This window comes from Notolepis coatsorum, assembly GCF_963971535.1.
Source record: "Notolepis coatsorum genome assembly, chromosome: 9".
NCBI classification, from domain to species: Eukaryota; Metazoa; Chordata; class Actinopteri; order Aulopiformes; family Paralepididae; genus Notolepis; species Notolepis coatsorum.
The window spans coordinates 71908298-71930065 of NC_140173.1; the positions used below are offsets into that span (position 1 = coordinate 71908298).

Below are 21768 nucleotides of genomic sequence, written 5' to 3' on the forward strand. Positions count from 1 at the left end.
ATTGACTATAAGTCGACAAATAATTGATTTAAGATAAGATATTATTTCAATGATCCCCTTTTGGAAATGTAGGCGTCATAGCAGCACGGGGGAGAGGGGGCTACAGGTATGGGCAGGGTAATAGGACAATGAATATAGGCAATAATACATCTGAATATAAAATTTTAATAAAAGTAAGCGGGTACAGACAGTCTGTATACCCTATCGGTCATAATATAGTTATTATAGTTCTAATAGTTATAGTCCATGCAGGGTTTAGTGGTTAAGGGTCAGATAGAACAGTTCTCAAGTTCTGCCGCCGTTAGTTCTCCAGCTGTTGGCAGCAGTCCATGCCCCTCGGAGCCTGATGGCGGCCGGCACACAGGAGTGTGTGTTTATGAGTCTGTGGCTGAACGTGCTCCTCACCGTTAGTCGAGGACAACCCTGGTGATTTGTTGGTCCCTTAAAGCTACATCACGCTTCTATCAACCAACCTTGTCTGTCGTCCATGTCCGCAGGGACCAACGTGTCCATCAAGGTGGAGGTGGACACCCGACACCCCAAGATGCTGCCGGAGTGTTGCCTGCTGGGAGCCGAGCACGGTGAGTCACTGTCCAGGCCCCGCCCTCTTATACCTGCACAGGCCACGCCCATGTCCACCTGCCCAGGCCCCGCCCACTTCTTACCGTAGTCCTCTTATTCACGGCCCCATAACTTCGGTGACAAAGACACTAGAGGCTTCACCGTTGGGCGCAAATATTCCCAAACCGGATAAATAATGCATCCGTACACACAAAACCTCTTTGCTGGCTCAGTACCCTGTGTAACCGTGACATTTGTAAACAGTGGAAAGGCTTTTCTTTTTTAATTCAAAATGGAGAGACTTTTGAAAGCTAATGCGTCCACTTACAGACGCGCCCCGGGGAGGATGTAGGGAGACCAAATGGGGCGACCGGGCGGCGTCTATTCGAAGCCCAAACAACTCCTGCTTCCGCGTTCGAGTTTTGCGCTCTGATTGGCCACTGACCTACGGTATTACGCCCCCCTTATCTACGCCAGTTCTGCACGCCCAACTCTACTAACAGCCTGCAGCCTGCTCGCTAGTCCTGCTCTACTAACAGCCTGCATTATCCAATTCATATCAATCGAAATAACGTATTGTTTTCATCTCTCTATATTAACGTGATTACATCAACACAACATAAATGTTCAAAACACAACAAGACTTTTTGCATCACTTCCCGCGGTTCTCGGCACTTATTCTACCGGTAGTGCGGTAGTTGTTGCCACGGTATTGGGTCTTTGGGTGAATACTTCATTGGCGGGGAAGAAGAATACTGATAGCGGGGTGTGGACAGGGGCGATGGTCTGGGGCTCGCGGGACGGTGGTCTGCGGCTCGCGGGACTGAGAACCGTGGGAAGTTATGCAAACGGTCTTGTCGTGTTTTGAACATTTATGTTGTGTTGATGGAATCACGTTAATATAGAGAGGATTGATATGAATAGGATAATGCAGGCTGTTAGTAGAGGCAGAACTAGCGAGCCGTTAATATAGAGAGATACGTTATTTCGATTGATATGAATTGGATAATGCAGGCGGTTAGTAGAGGCAGAACTAGCGAGCCGTTAATATAGAGAGATGAAAACAATGTTATTTCGATTGATATGAATTGGATAATGCAGGCTGTTAGTAGAGGCAGGACTAGCGAGCAGGCTGCAGGCTGTTAGTAGAGTTGGGCGTGCAGAACTGGCGTAGATAAGGGGGGCGTAATACCGTAGGTCAGTGGCCAATCGGAGTGCAAAACTCGAACGCGGAAGCAGGAGTTGTTTGGGCTGCGTGTATGCTTTCCGCAACGCAGTTGTGTTTCCGCGTTCCCGTTTTGCGCTCTGATTGGCCGAGCGCGCGCATGAGCCACGGTAAGCCTCTCAGCCAGGCAGGAATACTAAACTCCAGGTAACCTAATTTATACAAATGGAAGTATTGATTTCGCTGTAACGAATCATTAAAAAAAGATACCGTTAACTGGAATATGTTTTTTTTTTTTTTTTTTTTTATTATTGCAAAACAAAGATTATTAAAAGTCAGTACTCAACACACAATGCATAATGAAACTAACAATTAAGGTGGCTAAAATGACATGCAAGTACAGAAACAGAAAACAAAAAAAAGTCTATAATAATATTTTACCGTATACAGTGTATATCCAACGAAATTACCAATTATACCAATGCCTTATACAGGATATACCCCTAATACCTATTATCTAAAACCCTACACACATATGCTCCAGCTCGAACCCCCCCCTCCCGGACCCCTCCTTGGATAGTACCTCCAATATGTTGTTTCTTTACACATATGTTGGATTATGTAATTGGTTTGTCATGACAAACCAATAAAAAATCGCGAATTACATGCATCATTGTTTACAATGAACGGTGGGGCTAATCGAAAGGACTGGACACGGACAAGTTAAACAGCAATCAATCTACAGACACCAACAAACACAGAACCGGACTGTTATATTAAATTAACAGAACCGGACTGTTATATTAAATTAATTGATTGCTGTTTATCTTTTTTTAATGATTCGTTACGGCGAAATCAATACTTCCATTTGTATAAATTAGGTTTCCTGGAGTTTAGTATTCCTGCCTGGCTGAGAGGCTTACCGCGGCTCATGCGCGCGCTCGGCCAATCAGAGCGCAAAACGGGAACGCAGAAACACAACTGCGTTGCGGAAAGCATACACGCGTTTGGGCTTCGAATAGACGCGACCGGGCGGCGTCCTTGTTGTGGAGACACGTAAGGTGACCAGCTAGATGAATAGAAAGCACATACTTCCTGACACCTGCAGCTGATGTGACTGCTAGATGGCTCTCTCACTAATGACCGCTGCTTGTGCTGGGAGTGGGTGTGGCCTGACCCTCTGGGGGGGAAGGGGGGGTTGTCAGAAATTCAATCTGTGGTGAAAAGTAGCCGAAGCTGTAATAACTTACTCAGTCAGTGGATATCCGGTTAATACAATTTATTAACTCAGAATGAAAGTATAAAATACAAAATAGTCAGAGAATGGCTGAAAGGCTCTCACACTGGGTAACTCGCTACGAAACCTGGAAGTAAGGGATCTCACTCACATTGGGGGGGGACACTTATAGAGACGGGCAATAAGGGCCTGGGGGTTGGGTGAGTTGAAGAAATGGGGGAGGGGGTGAAGGGAGATGGGTGAGAGTTTAGGGAGGGGACAACGTTTTATCTACCACAAATCCTCACTGTCTTTCCGGTACGGTAGGAAATACCCGTCCGTAACCCTTTCCAGTGTCCTCTGGGATTCTATTCGATTATCTGCATCATGATTCGACAAAAAAATTATTCTCAATTCAGTACATGTATAGATTTGATTCTAGATTCAATACATGCATAGATTTGATTCTCGATTCAATACATGCATAGATTTGATTCTATATGTTTTGAGTTACTTTTCCCATTTGACTGCGGTAGACATACTTTTAATATCAGTAGGCCTCTTAAAAATCACGCTGAATCACATTTAGCATTTAGTCACTCGATATGAAACATGAATGCAATCGTTTGAACAGAAACATGTGGCAGTCTCCTGCAATAACAAAGCAGAATGCACACACACACAGAATACACACACACACACACCTCTACTATATTACTGATCATGGAAAGCTATGGAGGATAGACTGAAAGGCAACCCCCCCCCCCCAAAAAAAGAGCCTTGCGCCCCTGACGGAGCCGTTCTTATCGTGTCGGTTGAGATTATGTATTAGCTGTAGAGGAGAAGAAGGGAAATGAAAGAATTCCAGTCGTCATGCCTCCACAGCCCGGCTGCTCGCGTTGACAGTTGTCCATTCAGGTGTCAAAGGAGCGCTTTCTAGAACATCACAATTTCACTCTGCGCTCCGAGAGAGAGACAGAGAGAGAGAGAGAGAGAGAGAGAGGGAGAGAGGGAGAGAGATCGCAGCCAGCTGGCGAGGTGGGCGCATTCTATTTAAGTCCCCGTCAATTGTCGCCCCATTGTTTCCTCAAACCCAAGGTCACGTGCGGCCGACGCCTCACAACTCCTCTCCGGCGGGTTGCCTAGCAATGCTACTCAAAATATATGAACCCTTTCACTACCACACTACCGAAGTATAACGATAGTTATATTAGTATTGGCTGAGCGTCCCGCTCTAGCCTAATGAGATACCCCTTATCTCCTAGTACCTACTGTACACCAACACGAACAACTTAATGCACCCATACCTGATCGGGCCCCGCCCCTATGGAGGCGTAGCCTATAAAACCATGGCTATGGTCACCAAACACTCTTCCTCGCCAAATCTCGTTCCAGTAAAAGATCCTTCAAAGGGAACTCAGGGCCGCGTAGAGCGGGACGCTCAGCCAATACTAATATAACTAGGTTATATACATAACCTATCGTTATATATCGTATATGGCTATCGCGTCCCGCCCTAGCCTAATGAGATATGGGTTAGAGCGGACGCGAGACCCGACAGATGTACCCCCTGAGGACCCGTAAGCCCACATCAAGGGGTGCGGGGAGCCCTGTCACCCCATCCTTCCTAATGAAGGGGGGGCGCAGTCAACTCCACCTGAATGCGAACAGGAGGGAACTAGAACCCCTTGAACACACCGCACAGGCGGAACCACGTGTGACTCAACACACCGTGGCCCATACCCACACACTCCTGCTACCCTACCAAAGGACGGGAAGCAGGAAAGGCCACAGACCCCAGAACCGCATGGGAGACAGAACCCCCGGTCATGTCCATGAGGTAAAACCTTACAAAGGGGCCCGGGGAGGACCATGAAGCTGCAGCACAGAAGTCCTCCACTGAGGCCCCACCCAGGAGAGCGGCAGAGGCAGCCACCCCACGAGTGGAGTGCGCCCTGACGCCCCCAGGGGGATACTGCCCAGCCAATGTGTAGCAGAGGGCAATGCCCTCGCACAACCAATGGGACAGGCGCTGTTTCGACAGTGCCTTACCAGCACGAGACCCACCGTAACAGACAAAAAGCTGATCGGTAACCCTGAGGTCCTGAGTACGGCTGAGGTAAATTCCCAAAGCACGGACTGGACATGACAGGTGAAGGCCCGCATCCAACTCACTGGCGTGAGGAGGACAAAACGCCTGAACCACAATATCCCGGGAGCGGAAGGAACTCCGGATATTTTTAGGCACGAAAGCAGGATTAGGTCGCAGAGTGGCACCGCAATCGGCCCGAAAAGACAGGCACTCTGGACGTACCGAGAGAGCACAGAGCTCACCCACGTGTTTAGCGGAAGTGACAGCCAGTAGGAACGCGGTCTTGAAAGACAGCTGTCCCAACGGTGCCTGCTCGAGCGGCTCAAACGGGGCCAAGGACAACCGACCGAGGACCAATTGAAGATCCCAAGTCGGAGCCAAGGAGCGTTGCACCGGCTTAACGAGTCGAGCGCCAAGCAGGAAACGCTTCACAAGAGGGTGGCTGAACAAAACAGTCTCTTCAATTCCCTCATGATAGGAGGATATAGCCGCCGCATATACCCTCACCGTCGAGGCCGACAGTCTATCAAGAAGAGACTGGAGATAACTCAGGACAGCATCCAGGGGGCAGGAGACTGGGTCCCAGCCCCCCCCCTTACACCACTCTTGGAACGCACCTATCTGCCCGCGTAAACCACGACAGTGGAGGGAGCATGCGCACACCGGATGGTATCAACCACCGAGGGGTCCATCCTCTCCAGACTCACCCTCCCACCAGCCACACCAACACCAACACCAGAACAGTGACCCGTCGTGCTGTGAGAGGGCCGTCGCCGACCACGGAATGACCCAAGGAGGAGCGACCAGAAGCTGGATCAAGACCGGGAACCACACTGCCGTGCCCCGGTCCGGTGCAACCAGGATCACCGTCCTGCGCTCCCTCCGTATCTGCTCCAACAGCTGACTCAACAGTTGTACAGGAGGAAAGGCGTACAGAAGACCGGGCGGCCATGGAAAGGTCGAGAAGGCATCAACCCCCAAGGGGGGATGATCTGCTCGACTGAGCGAGAACCACAAGGGGCACTTGTGAGAGCGTCGGCACGCAACAGATCTACCGAGGCCTCCCCGAACCGATCCCAGATCTGTCTGACTATGTCGGGGCGGAGTTCCCACTCGTCGTGATAAGGACCGCCCCGAGACATCATATCCGCCCCCATATTCTCTGTACCAGGAATCTGGAGCGCCCTCAGTCTGCGCAGCCTGCGGGATGCCCATAGCAACAGTTCGACCGCCGCCCGGAGCAGGTGGATGGAACGAGTCCCACCCTGCCCGTTGATATACGCCGCCGCCGTCATACTGTCCATCCTGACCAAAACGTGTTCGCCTACCACCAGGTGGTCGAACCGTTTGAGGACCAGGAGGACCGCCTTCAACTCCAACACATTGATATGCAGGGTAGCCGGGCCAGCATGACCTGTCCAGCTGCCCCCCACTGCATGGGTCCGACACGTCCCTCCCCAACCCGTGAGAGAGGCGTCGGTGAAGACCGTGACGTGTGAGCCCCTGCTGCCTATGGGGACCCCAATGGTGAAGATACCCAGCCTCCTCCAGTGGGCGAGATCTCCCCATATCGACAAAGGAACCGTCAACCGTTTCCATTTGTCCCTCACCGGATCTATTCTCAAAGAGAGAAACCACCTCTGTATCCTCCTCATGAAGAGGAGGCCAAGGGGAACCACCGTGTGAGCAGACGACATAATGCCCAGCAGACGCATCACTTGCAGCGCCGTAACCGTCCCTCCCAGACGGAAACCCCAGAGCGCGTGACGGAGAACCCCCCGACGCCACTCCGAGAGGGTTGCAATCATGGGCCTCGACCTCAATGGCAAGCCCAAGTACTCCACCTGTTGACTGGGAAGAGGGGTACTCTTCTTCCAATTCACAGCAAAACCCAGGCTGGTGAGGAATTCCACCACCAGCCGAGTATGAGACCTGGCAACCTCCTCCGAACGACTGAGGAGTAGAATGTCGTCGAGATAGAATAGAACTCGTAACCCCCGACGATGTAAGGGCTCCAGTGCAGTCGCCACGCACTTGGTGAATGTGCGGGGAGCCAGAGAATAACCGAACGGCATCCTCTGGTACTCGTACGCTACGCCCTGAAACAGGAACCGTAGGAATTTCCTGTGAGGAGGGAAAATGGGGATGTGAAAATACGCATCCTTCAGGTCTATGGAGGTGAACCAGTCTCTCCTCCTGACAGCAAGCAGAAGGAGTTTGACGGTCAACATTCTGAATGGTCTCGCTACAATCAACCGATTGAACGCGGACAGATCCAGTATAGGTCTGACCCCCCCTGTTTTCTTGGGTACCAGAAAATAACGGGAGTAGACGCCTGACATTGCGTCCTCTCTCGGGACCACAACGACGGCCTGCTTCGCCAACAGAGATTGGATCTCGTCGGCCAGGGCTGTCACTGCGTCTGACCCTGACAATAGGGTCGGCACCAAACCTGAGAACGGAGGATGGGGTTGTGCGAACTGCAAAACAAGCCCCCCCTCCAATGTTCTCTCCATCCACCGATTCAGACTGCATTCCTGTCGCCATATGTGAACATAATCCCACAGAGCACCCGCCGTCAACTGACGCTGGGCCGCAAGGAACAGTAGATAGTTGGCCCGGTCCCTCCCGCTGTGCGACGCACCCAAGGGGGGACCCCGACAGAAAGGGCAGCTAGACACGCAAGGCATGAGGACCCCATGGGCTCCTACACGCCGAAGCCCCGCAGTGATATTGCTACCACCCAAATCACGCTTGCCTCTCCTTTGCAGACCACTGCCGCTGTGACGGGAGTGGGAGGCAACAGCGCGATACCCCGCCTGGCGAAGGCGAAGCCGGGGTAACCCCTGCTGAGCATTCAACAGAAGAGGCAACGACTCCCCCAGCTGACCACTGTAGCTAGTGGCAGCTGTAACACCAGGTTCCTCCCACCCACAACCTGTGGTGTAGGAACCACGCGACGGAACATTCTCACGGACAGACCCAGGCTCAGCCATCAACTGGGTGTCAGCCCCTGTCCCCATGAGAAGTGAAGAATGGGGCCGCATACGCTTCAATGAAGGTTCGCGGCCCGCAGCCAAAGGAGAACGATCAGAGCCCCGCTTCCATGAGTAACAGAGAGGATTGAACGGGGAGCGGGCTGCTCGTGGCAAAATGACGACGGCTTGTTTGACCAAACTCGAATTCACCCAAAATGGCGGATCCCTCGGCCACCAAGGCTGTCGGCCTCGCGGCACCCTGTTGACTCTCCAACCAGGGCACCACTGGCGGGGGAAACATGGCCGCCTGTCGAGGATCTCGCCACAGTCGTTGACGAGACCGTGCTCCCACCTCTGGCTGCACAGCGTGAGGCGGTGTAGGACCCAGATCAACAACCGCCTGCGCCTCCACAGAACGCCCAAAAAGACTATCTGTGTAAAAAGGAGTCGTGAGGAGAGAAAACCTATCCTCTTCCCCAAGAGGAGATTGCTCCAACCAAACATGCCTAACAACCAAAGTTGATAGCATCCTAATCCTCCCCGCAGTTATAGCTTGCGACTGAGTCAAGATCTCCATAACACCATGTTTACAATGTCGGCTGGACCATAGTCCTACTACCCGACGCCATTGTGGATAGGAAACTAGCCAGCTGAGCCATAACACTGGCCGCCGCTAAATACCATCCTGTAGCAGTATACAACTCATCCGACCATACTGCCACCCTCCGATCCGATTCGCTATCAAACATCGGCCAGGCGGAACGTCGTTCATCCCCGCCTGGGCACAGGAAAAAAGCTACCTGGCTGCTTAGCCACGGTACCCCCGGCCTGCACCCTGTTGTTAGCCCCTTTACCTGCAAAAAAGGTAAATAGGACTCAGCGAAACCCCCCACATCCACCACCGACTGACCTTCATCAATGAAGCTGGTAAGAGGAGGGAAAAGCGGTATCCCGCGGCGGGGATTATTAGAACAACGATCCATTTCAGCGTCAACATCAGCATTAGCAGAAGTAGCAGTAGCAGCATTAGTGTTAACAGCGTGCTCCAGAATTGCCAGGAAACCGTCCACTGCAGTGGAACGATCGCCAAGCCGCCCCGGCCCTGGCGCCGAAACATACTCCACAGCATTACCAACACCGACATTGATGCCTACTGACACAGACCTCACCTTTGTACAAGCCGACTTGTTAGTCAAACCTTGCACGCTGCCCCTCGGTCTGCCGTCGTCAGCCGAGGACACATCAGCACAGGCCCCATGTGTCGCTGAAACAAGCTCCGAAGAAGCCAGGGAAAAGCAATCCTCCGGTAAGCTTTCAACATTATGAATCTTCTCTGATCTTTTCATCCTACTAGTTACATACGGTGCACGCAGCCGATACGATGGAACGAAAATAGAGGAAGAGTGTTTGGTGACCATAGCCATGGTTTTATAGGCTACGCCTCCATAGGGGCGGGGCCCGATCAGGTATGGGTGCATTAAGTTGTTCGTGTTGGTGTACAGTAGGTATTAGGAGATAAGGGGTATCTCATTAGGCTAGAGCGGGACGCGATAGCCATATACGATATATAACCGTCTGTAGTGTGGTAGTGAAAGGGGTTAACATCTTAAGCCCTAGCCAAATTTTCTGAAAATTTGCCTAAAAATACATACCCAAGTAAATGGAACATTGCTCCACTTCTACAAGGTCCATTAGCATGTTCTTGGTATCTAGGGACATCTATGAATCTCAGGGAATGTATTCCCAGTGTCAGAAATATTGTGTCTGTTACTATGCTTGAGTAAATTGTAATGAACCAAAGGAGAATATAAATTATTATTATAAAAAAATTAAATCATCTTTGACGGTGAATAACACCATGCTAACATTGACCAGACTGAGCTCATTCAGCACCTTCTTGAGACCAAGTGTACAAAAAATCGAAGCAAATGAATAAAGGGCAGATGATTTACAGGGTTTTTTGTAGATGCAGTACTGAATTTTGCCATCCGGACACATGCAATTTGAAATATGAATATATAATATAAATGAACTTATTATGGCCACATCTCCCCTTTCCAATGGCAGAGTTAAATTAGTACCACCAGGCACCCGTTACAGGGCAGCAAAGACTGTGAATGAAATCTACTGTAAGTATAGTTACTTTTGTATAATGTCCATAGTTCCGGAATGCTACGCAACGTTCACAGAAAGGTAAAGAAACCATATACGTTGTATTTTATGGCAATAATGTTCAGGTTTGTTTGACCCGTGAAATATGATCCGTAAATATTTTTCGCATATATTTTCAGCAGCTTTGACAGCGGCCGGTGTGAGCTGGGTAGTGTAGTTTTGTGAAATTCCGACATCCATCGAAAGCCCTGGGTCTCCTCTTTCTTAGGACTACAACGATTGCAATGCGCAGAGATCTTTATAAACTCATATTTTGCTAATAACACTTAAAATCATTGGTAAACAAACGTAGTGCTGAAAATATACACTTTGACTGCTGTTTTTTTATCCACTTTTTCTCCTCTTTTTCTCCCATCCCAATTTTGCCGTGCCAATTCTCCCCTCCCCTGTCTTGAACGTTGCTCGCATGTGCCCCCCACTGGCCGGTTGTAGGGAGGATAGAAGCCCATCGCATGTCCCCTCCGATACATGTGTAGGCAGCCAGTCGCATCTTTTCACCTGCCAGTGCGGACTCTCATTTGGCGAGGTGTAACGTGTGGGAGGCTCACACTGCCCCCGCCATTTCCTGTCTCTGCTGTGCAGGCGTTCCCCAACCGACCTGTAGGAGTCGTTGTTTACAACGTCCAGATTACCACCCATCGACTTCCACCCACTAACTGCCAATTGAGTTAGTATGACGGCCAGGCCAAGCCGGAGGCAACGCCGACAGCCGGATTCGATACCGGTGTCTCGTGCGTTGGTGATGAGCGCAATGTCCGCTGCGCCACCCAGCCGCCTCCCACTTTGACTGCTGTTTTGATAGGGTTAGGTTCTGTACTTTTGGCTACATTTGAAAAAAGAAATGCAACATTCATTAATATGGACTGTATTGATCTATTTATGACGTGTGTGGTAGTGAAAGGGTTAACCGTCTGTAGTGTTGTAGTGAAAGGGTTAACCATCTGTAGTGTTGTAGTGAAAGGGTTAACCGTCTGCAGTGTGGTAGTGAAAAAGTTAAACACACACACTGCAGCCGCAGAGATGGGAGTAAGCCGGCTGCCCTCAAATAGAAGGGGTCACGTGGAAATATTGCTGTTTGCATGTAGGAACCATATTTTTTTTATATTTGTAACCGGCATATGTTATCATACATTTTATTGTATAGTTTAGAATGTATATACATATTTTAGAATGTATATCTTTGACTGTTTTCTTGTTTTTATTGTTTACTACCTAAGATGTTTATTAGCGATCTGTGGTGCTGGATTTCCCTCTGGATTAATAAAGTACTTATATTCTATTGTTTTCTCTGTGTTGCAGTCGTCACCCCTCTGAGGAACAAGTTGAACGCCAACATGCACCTGTGGTGAGAGAACGATTCCCTTATTTCATCATATAACACATTTTTAATGAAAGTGTAATTATTATTTAAGGTGCTGTAAGTGGTATTTCTTCAAATTAAAACTTAAAATAAGTGTTACATAGCTCTACGTTCTGACAGCCATCACTGATATAGTGTCCTGTCAGTAACATGGGTCTCCCAGTCCCTCCTCTCTGCAGTAAACACAAAATATATTTCCTGGTATCCCTTCCCACTTTATCCAATCAGGAGAGGGAACCTTAGATATTTATTTCAAGAAATCTTGCCAAGCCAAATTTGCAGATTATTTTACTTGTTTCAAGCACATATTTGCCTATTTCTTATTTTTGTCAGGCCATTATTTCCATGCCGAGTTCTCTCTCCCGATTGGATAAAGTGGGAACTGAATACCAGGAAATGTATTTTGTGTTTAATGCGGAGTGGAGGGACTTACAGACCCATGTTACTGACCAAACACTCTTGTCAGAATGTAGAGCTACTTAACTATTTTAACAGGAAATACCACTTACAGCTCCTTAAGTGTATATATTTTTATTATATTATATATATATATATATATATATATATATATATATATATATATATATATGTTTTCAATATTCAATGATATTTTCTTGTAAGTAGCCCTTATCTCACATTCATTACCATTTCGTTTTTTTAAGCAGCAGAAATCCCTCACTCTCGCTCTCTCTCAGGCTCATTTGCATGTGTTTAATTAGTGTGTGAAGAAGCTCTCTCTCTGGTATTCTGGCAGGAACCCGGACTGCAGCGTCTTCCACAACCTCTGCGATGTTTTGGAGATAGAATTCCCGTCACCTGCCACCCACGAAAAATCTGTATGTCACACGGTTGCCCCCCCCCCTCCTTTCAAACACACTCATCCCCTTACAATTACCTATAGCCTTGTGCCTGTGTGTGTACATGCATATGGTTTATTATGCATTTGTATATGCGTTTCTATGTCTGTCTGAGCTTGAAGGTATAGGGGGGAGGACATATAGGCTATTCATTTTTTTGCCTTGTTTTTCTTTTTTTCAGTTTTTGTTAGAGATAGGGGTGGGCTTTAATTGGGTTGTTTACAGATGAGATCATTACAATAACAAACATTGCTGAATCCTCGCTGCTATCGAGATCGCTTTAACCCTGGAGATTTTTTTTACTCTATATGGATATATCTAACGGCCAATCACACAGCAGAAATAAAGACAGATATAAATGGATTAATTTATATCGATCACCAAGCCACTGTGTTCCCAAGGATGGACATGGATAAATAATGGTAGTTACATCTGGCAAGACAGAGATTGTGTGGAAGAGGGTTGCAGGGATTATATCCTATATATCCTATTATATCATATCCTAAAAGTGTCATGGAATATGCAAATCCTTGTAGTTTTGGATGCAGAATGTCTGAAAACACAAATGGCCAATGCTGTAAGAGATGCTCTTTGTTTATTAAATTCTTTATTGAATTTATAAAGTTTATTTATAAAGTTCGGATAATGAACCCGCTTCAGCCATTATCAGGATACTCTTCAAACTGGCACCATTATCAAAGTATATATCGTGATAGATGATCGTGATCATATTTTTGACCATATCGCCCAGTCCTAGGTCTATGGTACCCATGAGTCTCCCCTGTACAGACATGCCCACTTTATGCTAATCCCATGCAGTGCTTTGCATGCAGTATGAATGTTTTATTTTTACCCGTTCTAAGAATGGTGTATTTGAATATTTATGCATACTGGGGTCCCTAAACAGTCTTAATTGCAAACATTGGACATGACTCAAAAGCAGAGACCGTTGTGGATCCAGTGAGACCAACTGTATTGATGTGTGATGATGTTAGTCTCCATAGTAGCCATTCCATTGTAGTGAGACCATTTTATAAAACTTGACCTCACTGTATAAAATGACCTATTGTGACCTCTAGGATAATCACAGCATCATGAGACTTTACAACCACAAACTAGAGACCTGGTCATTCAGAAGATATATGGATTTCCTAGGTTTATTGACGATAAGGTGGGGTTTCTGAGTAATTCCCAGAACAGAAGTGCTTGTCATCCAATCAGCGAAAAATACAATTCTTACAGAAATCTCCAAATGCCAAAGGTTTTTGATACCAAATCACAGCATGGACTTTTCTGTAGTGTTCCTTAATATCTTGGTGTCTTAACACATTGAGCGCCATAAGCTTCCAGGCCCATCCTTCACTGTCTAGCGCCAGCTTTTCATGACCATTTTCACGATATTTAACGATCTTTGAGGACACTATTATATATTCTATATTATAGCTATGGAGACAATAGTATGGCTCATTTGACAGACACTATTTCTAGTCCAACATGTAAAAAATAGTTTGTTTCTACACACTGTAGTTTGTAGTTTATTACACGCTAAACATTGTCCATTTTCAAGATAATCCGTCTTTTCCCATAGATTGCGAGATAAAACGCGTTATATGCAATAAGCCCAAACCGTTCTGGTTAATCCCCCAAATACTCCCAAATCAAAGGTATATACCATGTACACATGTACCTTCACAAAATCATCAAGGGGGGGGGGGGTCGTTTTAACTCAAAACTGTGATTGTGTTTGTCAAGCATGTTTTACGTCCTGTAAAACACAAAACTGTGATCGTTACAGAAACATGTTTCAGGTTCGGTAAAATAGACATAGGGGGTCCTTACCTTAGCCAGAAGGTAATCCAAAAAGAATAATTCCAATGATCCCATCGGCGATCGTGATTACTCGTTTATATGTAATTACACGTGTTTACGGGACACTACAGGTTTTCAGGCGAGCAGATCTGCTAGCAATTGCTTTGGAAGAGCTCCTCCCCCTCAGAGTGAGTCTCGATAGTCCGGTTCATTCATTGCCTCTTCTGACCCATTTCTTTCTGAGTTCAAAAGGTAGGCGATACTGCCACCTTGTGAGATTCGATCGGCATTGCAATTCCAACGTAGGCAAACGAGCCAGGGACACATCAGAATGACCCGGATGATGGTTTAGAACGGGGATCAGAGGAAAAAGATAAAAGGATCAAAACCCGAGAAATCTCAGGTATGGCGCTCAACCACTGGCGAGATAACCCGAGACATGTCGGGTATGGCGCTGAATGAGTTAATGTGGTATTTTGGAGGGATCTTTGACCATGTTTATCAATTGTCGAGTGGTCAAAAACGGTTACATCTTGCACCAAATCTGTAACAAACTAAATCGCTGCAACAACTTACGAGATGCTCTCATCTGAGCATCGGAATGGCCGTCATAATGTTCTAAGCCCTTATATGCTCAAAACCTTCAAAATTACAATGGCCGCCTAACCAAAACAACAGATTTATCTCAGATGAGTCTATTTGGCATCTACCGTTGACCTGCGTTCACCCCCCTAAAGATCCCCTGCCCCCCCCCCTTAAAAAAGAGACAAAAATGGTTCTATGCCGGCTCTCTAATGGTTATATTTCGTATGGCATCGCTCCCGCTCTGAGCCTTACGAGATACTCTATATCGCCTGTGATACCTAATGTATCTCCCACGAACAAAAACACATGCACCCCACCTGTATGGGGCCCCGCCCCTTATGGTGGCACCACCCATATAATCATGACTCTGGTCATGACACACCCTTCCTCTATTTTCGTCCCAGCGTACTGGATGCTATGCACCATGCGAGCTAGCGGAGTGAAAAGATTAAGGAAGATTAATAATGTTGGAAGCTTACCGGAGGTTGCTGGCCCCTGGCATCTTCGACGCATGTTTTCGGCGACACGACGGGCCTGGGATGTTCCTCGTTTGATGACTGCACATCGAGGTTCAGCTGTACAAGGCTGGCTGTCGGGCCAGCTTGTACTCAGGTAGGCCCTGTGTCTTCAGGCATGGGTATTAGTGTTAGTAATGCTGGTTTGTGTTGTTAACACAACCTTGTTGTGTGTTGGCGCCAGGGGCAAGATGGTTTGGTGAACGTTCTCTGCAGGGAACGGTTTCCAAGCTGTCTTGGGCGTGCTGCTAAAACATCTAAAGCTATGCTAACATGCTATCGCTACTGCCGCATGCTATCACTACTGCTAATTGCTATGCTGTTTTAATGTCTCCGCCGTGAGATGTTGTCACTCTCCCGCCTCTTGCCCGGTTCATCAATGAAGGTCAGTCGGTAGCTGTTGTGGGGTTTTGAGTTCTATTTACCTTTTTCGGGTAAATGGGTTGACAACGGGGTAGGTCGTGGCTAGGTTCTAGCCAGGTATTACCTTGTGTTCCGGCGGGGTTTGTTGAACGGTGTTCCCATCTGGGTTGGCGTCGGGTAGTGGGGCTATGGGTCCAGCCGACATGGTAAACATGTTGCGTGTCTGTGCACAGGCAATTGTTGTCTTGGGTTCCACATTGCCTGGCGTTAGGCTGCAGTAGTATAAGGGCAGGGCCGCTTGGGAGAAATGTGAGGCCCTGTGCGTTTTTAGACGCGAGGGCCCCCATCTCCTGGGGCGGCCCTGTGTAGGGGGCTATTGTTTCATTTTGTCACTCTGCTATGAGAAGGCTGTCTTGCTACAGCTTTCTCTCCTCTCAAACCATTCATACTGACGGTCAATCGGTATACTGGGGGAGTAGTGCGGGGGGGGGGCTTTGTTTACCTTTTTTGGTAAATGGGCTAAACTAGGGCTGGTGTTCTGTTGTGAATATTTTGAATGAAGACGGGTCTGGTCCGTCTCCCCTTAAACTTTGTGTGTATGGGTTTGCTCATTCTACAGTTTTTGTGGTTTAGCTCTTTTATTCATTTAACCTTTTCATGGTCCACACCACAGTGGAGGGTGCTGTTTGCAATCACCACTGGTGCTCCATGTTAACGTCAGTCCTTTGTTTTTGATATATTGAAACAATGCCCCGCCCGGCCGACACCATGGTCGGCCTGGCGAGTGGCTGGTGGGCTGTTAAGGCTTGTACCGCCACGGTATGGAATTGGCAACGATTAGAACTGTGTTCGAATTGGTGTTTTTTCTATTACAGAAATGGTGTCTGGTGGAGGGGCCTTGAGGGCCGGCCGACGTCGACACATCGCGCACGGTGTTGGTAAACCACTCCGTCGAGGATGTTGACGTTATTAGCTTTGACCCAGCCGCAAGCTATAACCGCTCAGGGTTCCCCTCTCCGCAGGGGATTTTGGTCTTCTGCTGGAGCGCGGGCGGTATTGTCCTAGGCCCTACACCGCCTCACACCGCGCAGCCAGAAGAGGAGAGAGCACGGCCTCGTCAGCGGCGATGACGGGGCCCTCGACAGGCGGCCATGTTTCCCCCGCCAGTGGTGCCCTGGTTGGAGAATCGACAGGGTATCGCGAGGCCGACAGTCTTGGCGGCCGAGGGATCGGCCATTTTGGGTGATTTCGGTGTTGGTAAACCACTCCGTCGTCATTTTGCCGCGAGCAGCCCGCTCCCCGTTCAATCCTCTCTCTGGTACCCCCAGAAGCGGGGCTCTGAGCGTTCTCCTTTGGCTGCGGGCCGCGAACCTTCATTGAAGCGTATGCGGCCCCATTCTTCGCTTCTCATGGAGACAGGGGCTGACACCCAGTTGATGGCTGAGCCTGGGTCTGTCCGTGAGAATGTTGTGCTGTCAAGCGGCTCCCACACCTTGAACTGTGTTGGTTGAGCCTGGTGTTACGTCTGTCAACTTAAGTGTTGTCAGCAGGGGGGCTCGAAACCTTTTGAGGCACACAGTGCGGGCTTCCCCGGCCTCGCCTTCGCCAGGCCAGGTATCATGTTGGTGCTCCCACTCCTGGAATATTGGCAAGTGGTCGCAGCTCACATGGTTTGAGGTGGTAGTGATATCACTGCAGGGCTACGGTGTGTAGGAACCCATGGGGGCCTTACACCTTGCATGTCCGGCTGCAGAACAACTCCTTCAGCATGTTCTGGAGGGGTGTTCAGTGGGGGGGCTTTTTTGATCGGAAGCCCCCCGTATCAGACAGGCCCTTTTTCTGTCGGGGTTCCCCCTTGGGTGCGATTGCCTCGTGGGTGGTGTCAGGGTCAGGTGTTCCGACACGGAACGCGCTCCTCGCACGATTCCAGGGTTGTCTTCGCACAGCGGGGGGGACCGGGCCAACTATCTACAGTTCCTGGCGGACCTGCGCCACGTGACGGCGGGTGCGTTGGGAGTGTCGTCACATATGACTACGGCAGTACCATATGTCGAGGTAGATGGAGAGAATGGTGAGGCGGGGACTTGTGTTTACACAACCCCACCCGTTTTCAGGTTTGGTACAGACCCTGTTGTCGGGGTCTCCAGCAGGGACAGCTCTGGTCGACGGGATCCAATCTCTGTGGACGAAGCAAGCCATCGTCGTGGCGTTCTCCTCCCGGTGTTCTCTGCCCGAGAAGTCGGGAGGGAGGGGTGTAAGACCCAGGCTGGACCTGTCCCATGGGAAGGTTCAGCATTTTTTGGATCGTCTCCTACCTGTTGAACACTGTCAGGTGGGGGTCTGGTTCTCCTCCATAGACCTGTAGGATGCGTATGCGCATCCCCGATCTTCCATCCTAGGGCTTACCTACGCTTCCTTTGCAGGGTTAGCGTATGAGTACCAGAGGCTGCCGTTCGGTTTTCTCTGGCTCCCCGCATCTTCACCAAGTGCGTGGAGGCCGCACTGGGGCCTCTGCGTCATCCGGGGTTACGGAGTGTTCTGCCCTGATGACGTTCTGGTCCTTCGCGGTCAAGGTGGATCGTCAGGTCTCGTACCAGGCAGGTCTCTACCAGCCTGGGGTTGCTGTAGACTGGATGTAGAGTATTCCTCTTCCCAGTCAACGGTTGGAGGGCTATGGGCATCCATCTCAGAGCGTGTTGTCAACACGCTCGGGAGGTTCCGTCCTAGGACGGTTACGGCGCTGTCTCATGTCGCGCTTTCACCGACGCCTCCCTCGCTGGTGACGCGTCGGGCCAACGCAGTAGGGGGCAGCTGGCAAACCATGCTGCCCGGTCTGCGCTACGTTCAATGTGTTGGTGTTGAAAGCGGTCCTTCTGGTCCACAAATGGTGTTGATCAGGACGGACGATACGACGTCAGTGTCGTGTATCGACAGACAAGGAGGAGTACGCTCCCCCTGTCTGCACCAGGTGGCGGGCGGCTGGCTATGGGCGTCCTCCATCTGCGCGGCCTAAGGGCTCCCCACATCCCCGGCAGGGAGAATGTGGGTGCAGGTGTACTGTCGCGGGGCGGCCCTCATCCTGACGGGTGAGGATTGCGTCTGGACATGGCCAGGCAGGTCTGGGACCGATGCCGTGCCGCCAGGGATTCTTCCCCATACATCTGTTGGGTCAGTTGTTGGGACGGGTACGTTGAGGGGCGCAGGTCCTTGATCCTGATGGTGTTACCATCTGGAATGCGCATGCTCCCTCCACTGTCGCGCTTACGCGGGCAGATGACGTATGTTCCAAGTGTGGTGTAAGGCGGGGGGCCAGGACTCAGTCTCCTGCCCCCTGGTTGCTGTCCTTAGTTACCTCCAGTCTCTCCTTGATAGACTGTCGGCTTCGACGGTGAGGGTATGCAGCAGCTATATCCTCCTATCATGAGGGGTTTGAGGGGATGTCTTGTTCAGCCACCCTCTTGTGAAGCGTTTCCTGCTTGGCGCTCGACGCGTTAAGCCGGTGCAACGCTCCTTGGCTCCGACTTGGGATCTTCAATTGGTCCTCGGTCGGTTGTCCTTGGCCCCGTTTGAGCCGCTCGAGCGGGCGCCGTTGGGACAGCTGTCCTTCAGGACCGCGTTCCTTCTGGCTGTCACTTCCGCTAAACGCGTAGGTGAGCTCTGTGCTCTCTCGGTACGTCCAGAGTGCCTGTCTTTTCGGACCGATTGCGGTGTCACTCTGCGACCTAATCCTGCTTTCGTGCCTAAGAATATCCGGAGTTCCTTCCGCTCCCGGGATATTGTGGTTCAGGCGTTTCGTCCTCCTCCTCACACTGGTGAGTTAGATGCGGGCCTTCACCTGTCATGTCCAGTCCGTGCTTGGGGATTTACCTCAGCCGTACTCAGGATTTCAGGGTTACCGACCAGCTTTTTGTCTGTTACGGTGGGGCTCGTGCTGGTAAGGCACTGTCGGAGCAGCGCCTGTCCCATTGGTTGTGCGAGGGTGTTACCCTCTGCTACACGCTGGCTGGGCAGGATCCCCCTGGGGGCGTCAGGGCGCACTCCACTCGTGGGGTGGCTGCCTCTGCCGCTCTCCTGGGTGGGGCCTCGGTGGAGGCCATCTGTGCTGCAGCTTCATGGTCCTCCCCGGGCTCCTTTGTAAGGTTTTACCTCATGGACATGACCGGGGGTTCTGTCTCCCAGGCGGTTCTGGGGTCTGTGGCCTTTCCTGCTTCCCGTCCTTTGGTCGGGTAGCGGGAGTGTATGGGTATGGGCCGCAGTGTGTTGAGTCACACGTGGTTCCGCCTGTACGGTGTGTTCAAGGGGTTCTGGCTCCCTCTTGTTCGCATTCAGGTGGAGTTGACTGCGCCCCCCCTTCGTTAGGAAGGATGGGGTGACAGGGCTCCCCGCACCCCTTGATGTGGGCTTACGGGTCCTCAGGGGGTACATCTGTCGGGTCTCGCACCCGCTCTTCCCCATTATCTCGTAAGGCTCAGAGCGGGAGCGATGCCATACGAAATATAACGATAGGTTATGTAGATAACCTAGTTATATTAGTATTGGCTGAGCTCCCGCTCTGCGCGCCCTGAGTTCCCTCTTGAGGGATCTTTTCCTGGGACGGGTTTTTGGCGAGGAAGGGTGTGTCATGACCAGAGTCATGATTATATGGGTGGTGCCACCATAAGGGGCGGGGCCCCATACAGGTGGGGTGCATGTGTTTTTGTTCGTGGGAGATACATTAGGTATCACAGGCGATATAGAGTATCTCGTAAGGCTCAGAGCGGGAGCTCAGCCAATACTAATATAACTAGGTTATCTACATAACCTATCGTTAATCACATAAACCCATTTATCTTTTCTCCCTCCTCTCCTCCTCTGGATGGGTTGAAAGGGCGCTGTGTTTATCCACTGGTGATTAATGCGTCAGCATCATTAACATTCCAAAGAGCGTGGAAAAAAATATATATAAAAAGAAGTTGAGTTGACCAGATGTTGAAATTCTTTCTTTTTTTTTTACCTGCCATCTCTCTCTTAATGGATAGTTCCAGAAAAAACACAGGAGCCTCTCGTTGCACCAGACATGCAAACGAGGGAAGGAAAACTAGCGAGGATGGAAGGTGGGAAGAGGAGAAGGTGGAGGAACCCGAATCACGGGCGCCTCGTTTAGCAGCTTGAGTGGGCTGAGCGCTCCGTTAAAGCTGCACTACGTAGTCCCCGGGAGAGTGGGCTGAGCGCTCCGTTAAAGCTGCACTACGTAGTCCCCGGGAGAGTGGGCTGAGCGCTCCTTTAAAGCTGCACTACGTAGTCCCCGGGAGAGTGGGCTGAGCGCTCCTTTAAAGCTGCACTACGTAGTCCCCGGGAGAGTGGGCTGAGCGCTCCGTTAAAGGTGCACTACGTAGTCCCCGGGAGAGTGGGCTGAGCGCTCCTTTAAAGCTGCACTACGTAGTCCCCGGGAGAGTGGGCTGAGCGCTCCTTTAAAGCTGCACTACGTAGTCCCCGGGAGAGTGGGCTGAGCGCTCCTTTAAAGGTGCACTACGTAGTCCCCGGGAGAGTGGGCTGAGCGCTCCTTTAAAGGTGCACTACGTAGTCCCCGGGAGAGTGGGCTGAGCGCTCCTTTAAAGCTGCACTACGTAGTCCCCAGGAGAGTGGGCTGAGCGCTCCGTTAAAGGTGCACTACGTAGTCCCCGGGAGAGTGGGCTGAGCGCTCCTTTAAAGCTGCACTACGTAGTCCCCGGGAGAGTGGGCTGAGCGCTCCTTTAAAGCTGCACTACGTAGTCCCCGGGAGAGTGGGCTGAGCGCTCCTTTAAAGCTGCACTACGTAGTCCCCGGGAGAGTGGGCTGAGCGCTCCGTTAAAGGTGCACTACGTAGTCCCCGGGAGAGTGGGCTGAGCGCTCCTTTAAAGGTGCACTACGTAGTCCCCGGGAGAGTGGGCTGAGCGCTCCTTTAAAGCTGCACTACGTAGTCCCCGGGAGAGTGGACTAAGCGCTCCTTTAAAGGTGCACTACGTAGTCCCCGGGAGAGTGGGCTGAGCGCTCCGTTAAAGGTGCACTACGTAGTCCCCGGGAGAGTGGGCTGAGCGCTCCTTTAAAGGTGCACTACGTAGTCCCCGGGAGAGTGG

The 21768-nt window shown here is 50.2% G+C and overlaps 1 protein-coding gene across 2 annotated transcripts in view; it reads left to right on the forward strand.

The window, feature by feature from the left end:
- fancl (FA complementation group L) overlaps nt 1-21768 on the forward strand; it is a 108092-nt gene that overhangs the window by 44565 nt on the left and 41759 nt on the right. For both annotated transcript variants that reach the window (XM_084321060.1, XM_084321061.1), the window contains 3 exons: nt 498-581; nt 11484-11529; nt 12299-12380. In XM_084321060.1, the coding sequence (XP_084177186.1) occupies nt 498-581; nt 11484-11529; nt 12299-12380 (212 nt within the window). The remainder of the gene's footprint in view (nt 1-497; nt 582-11483; nt 11530-12298; nt 12381-21768) is intronic.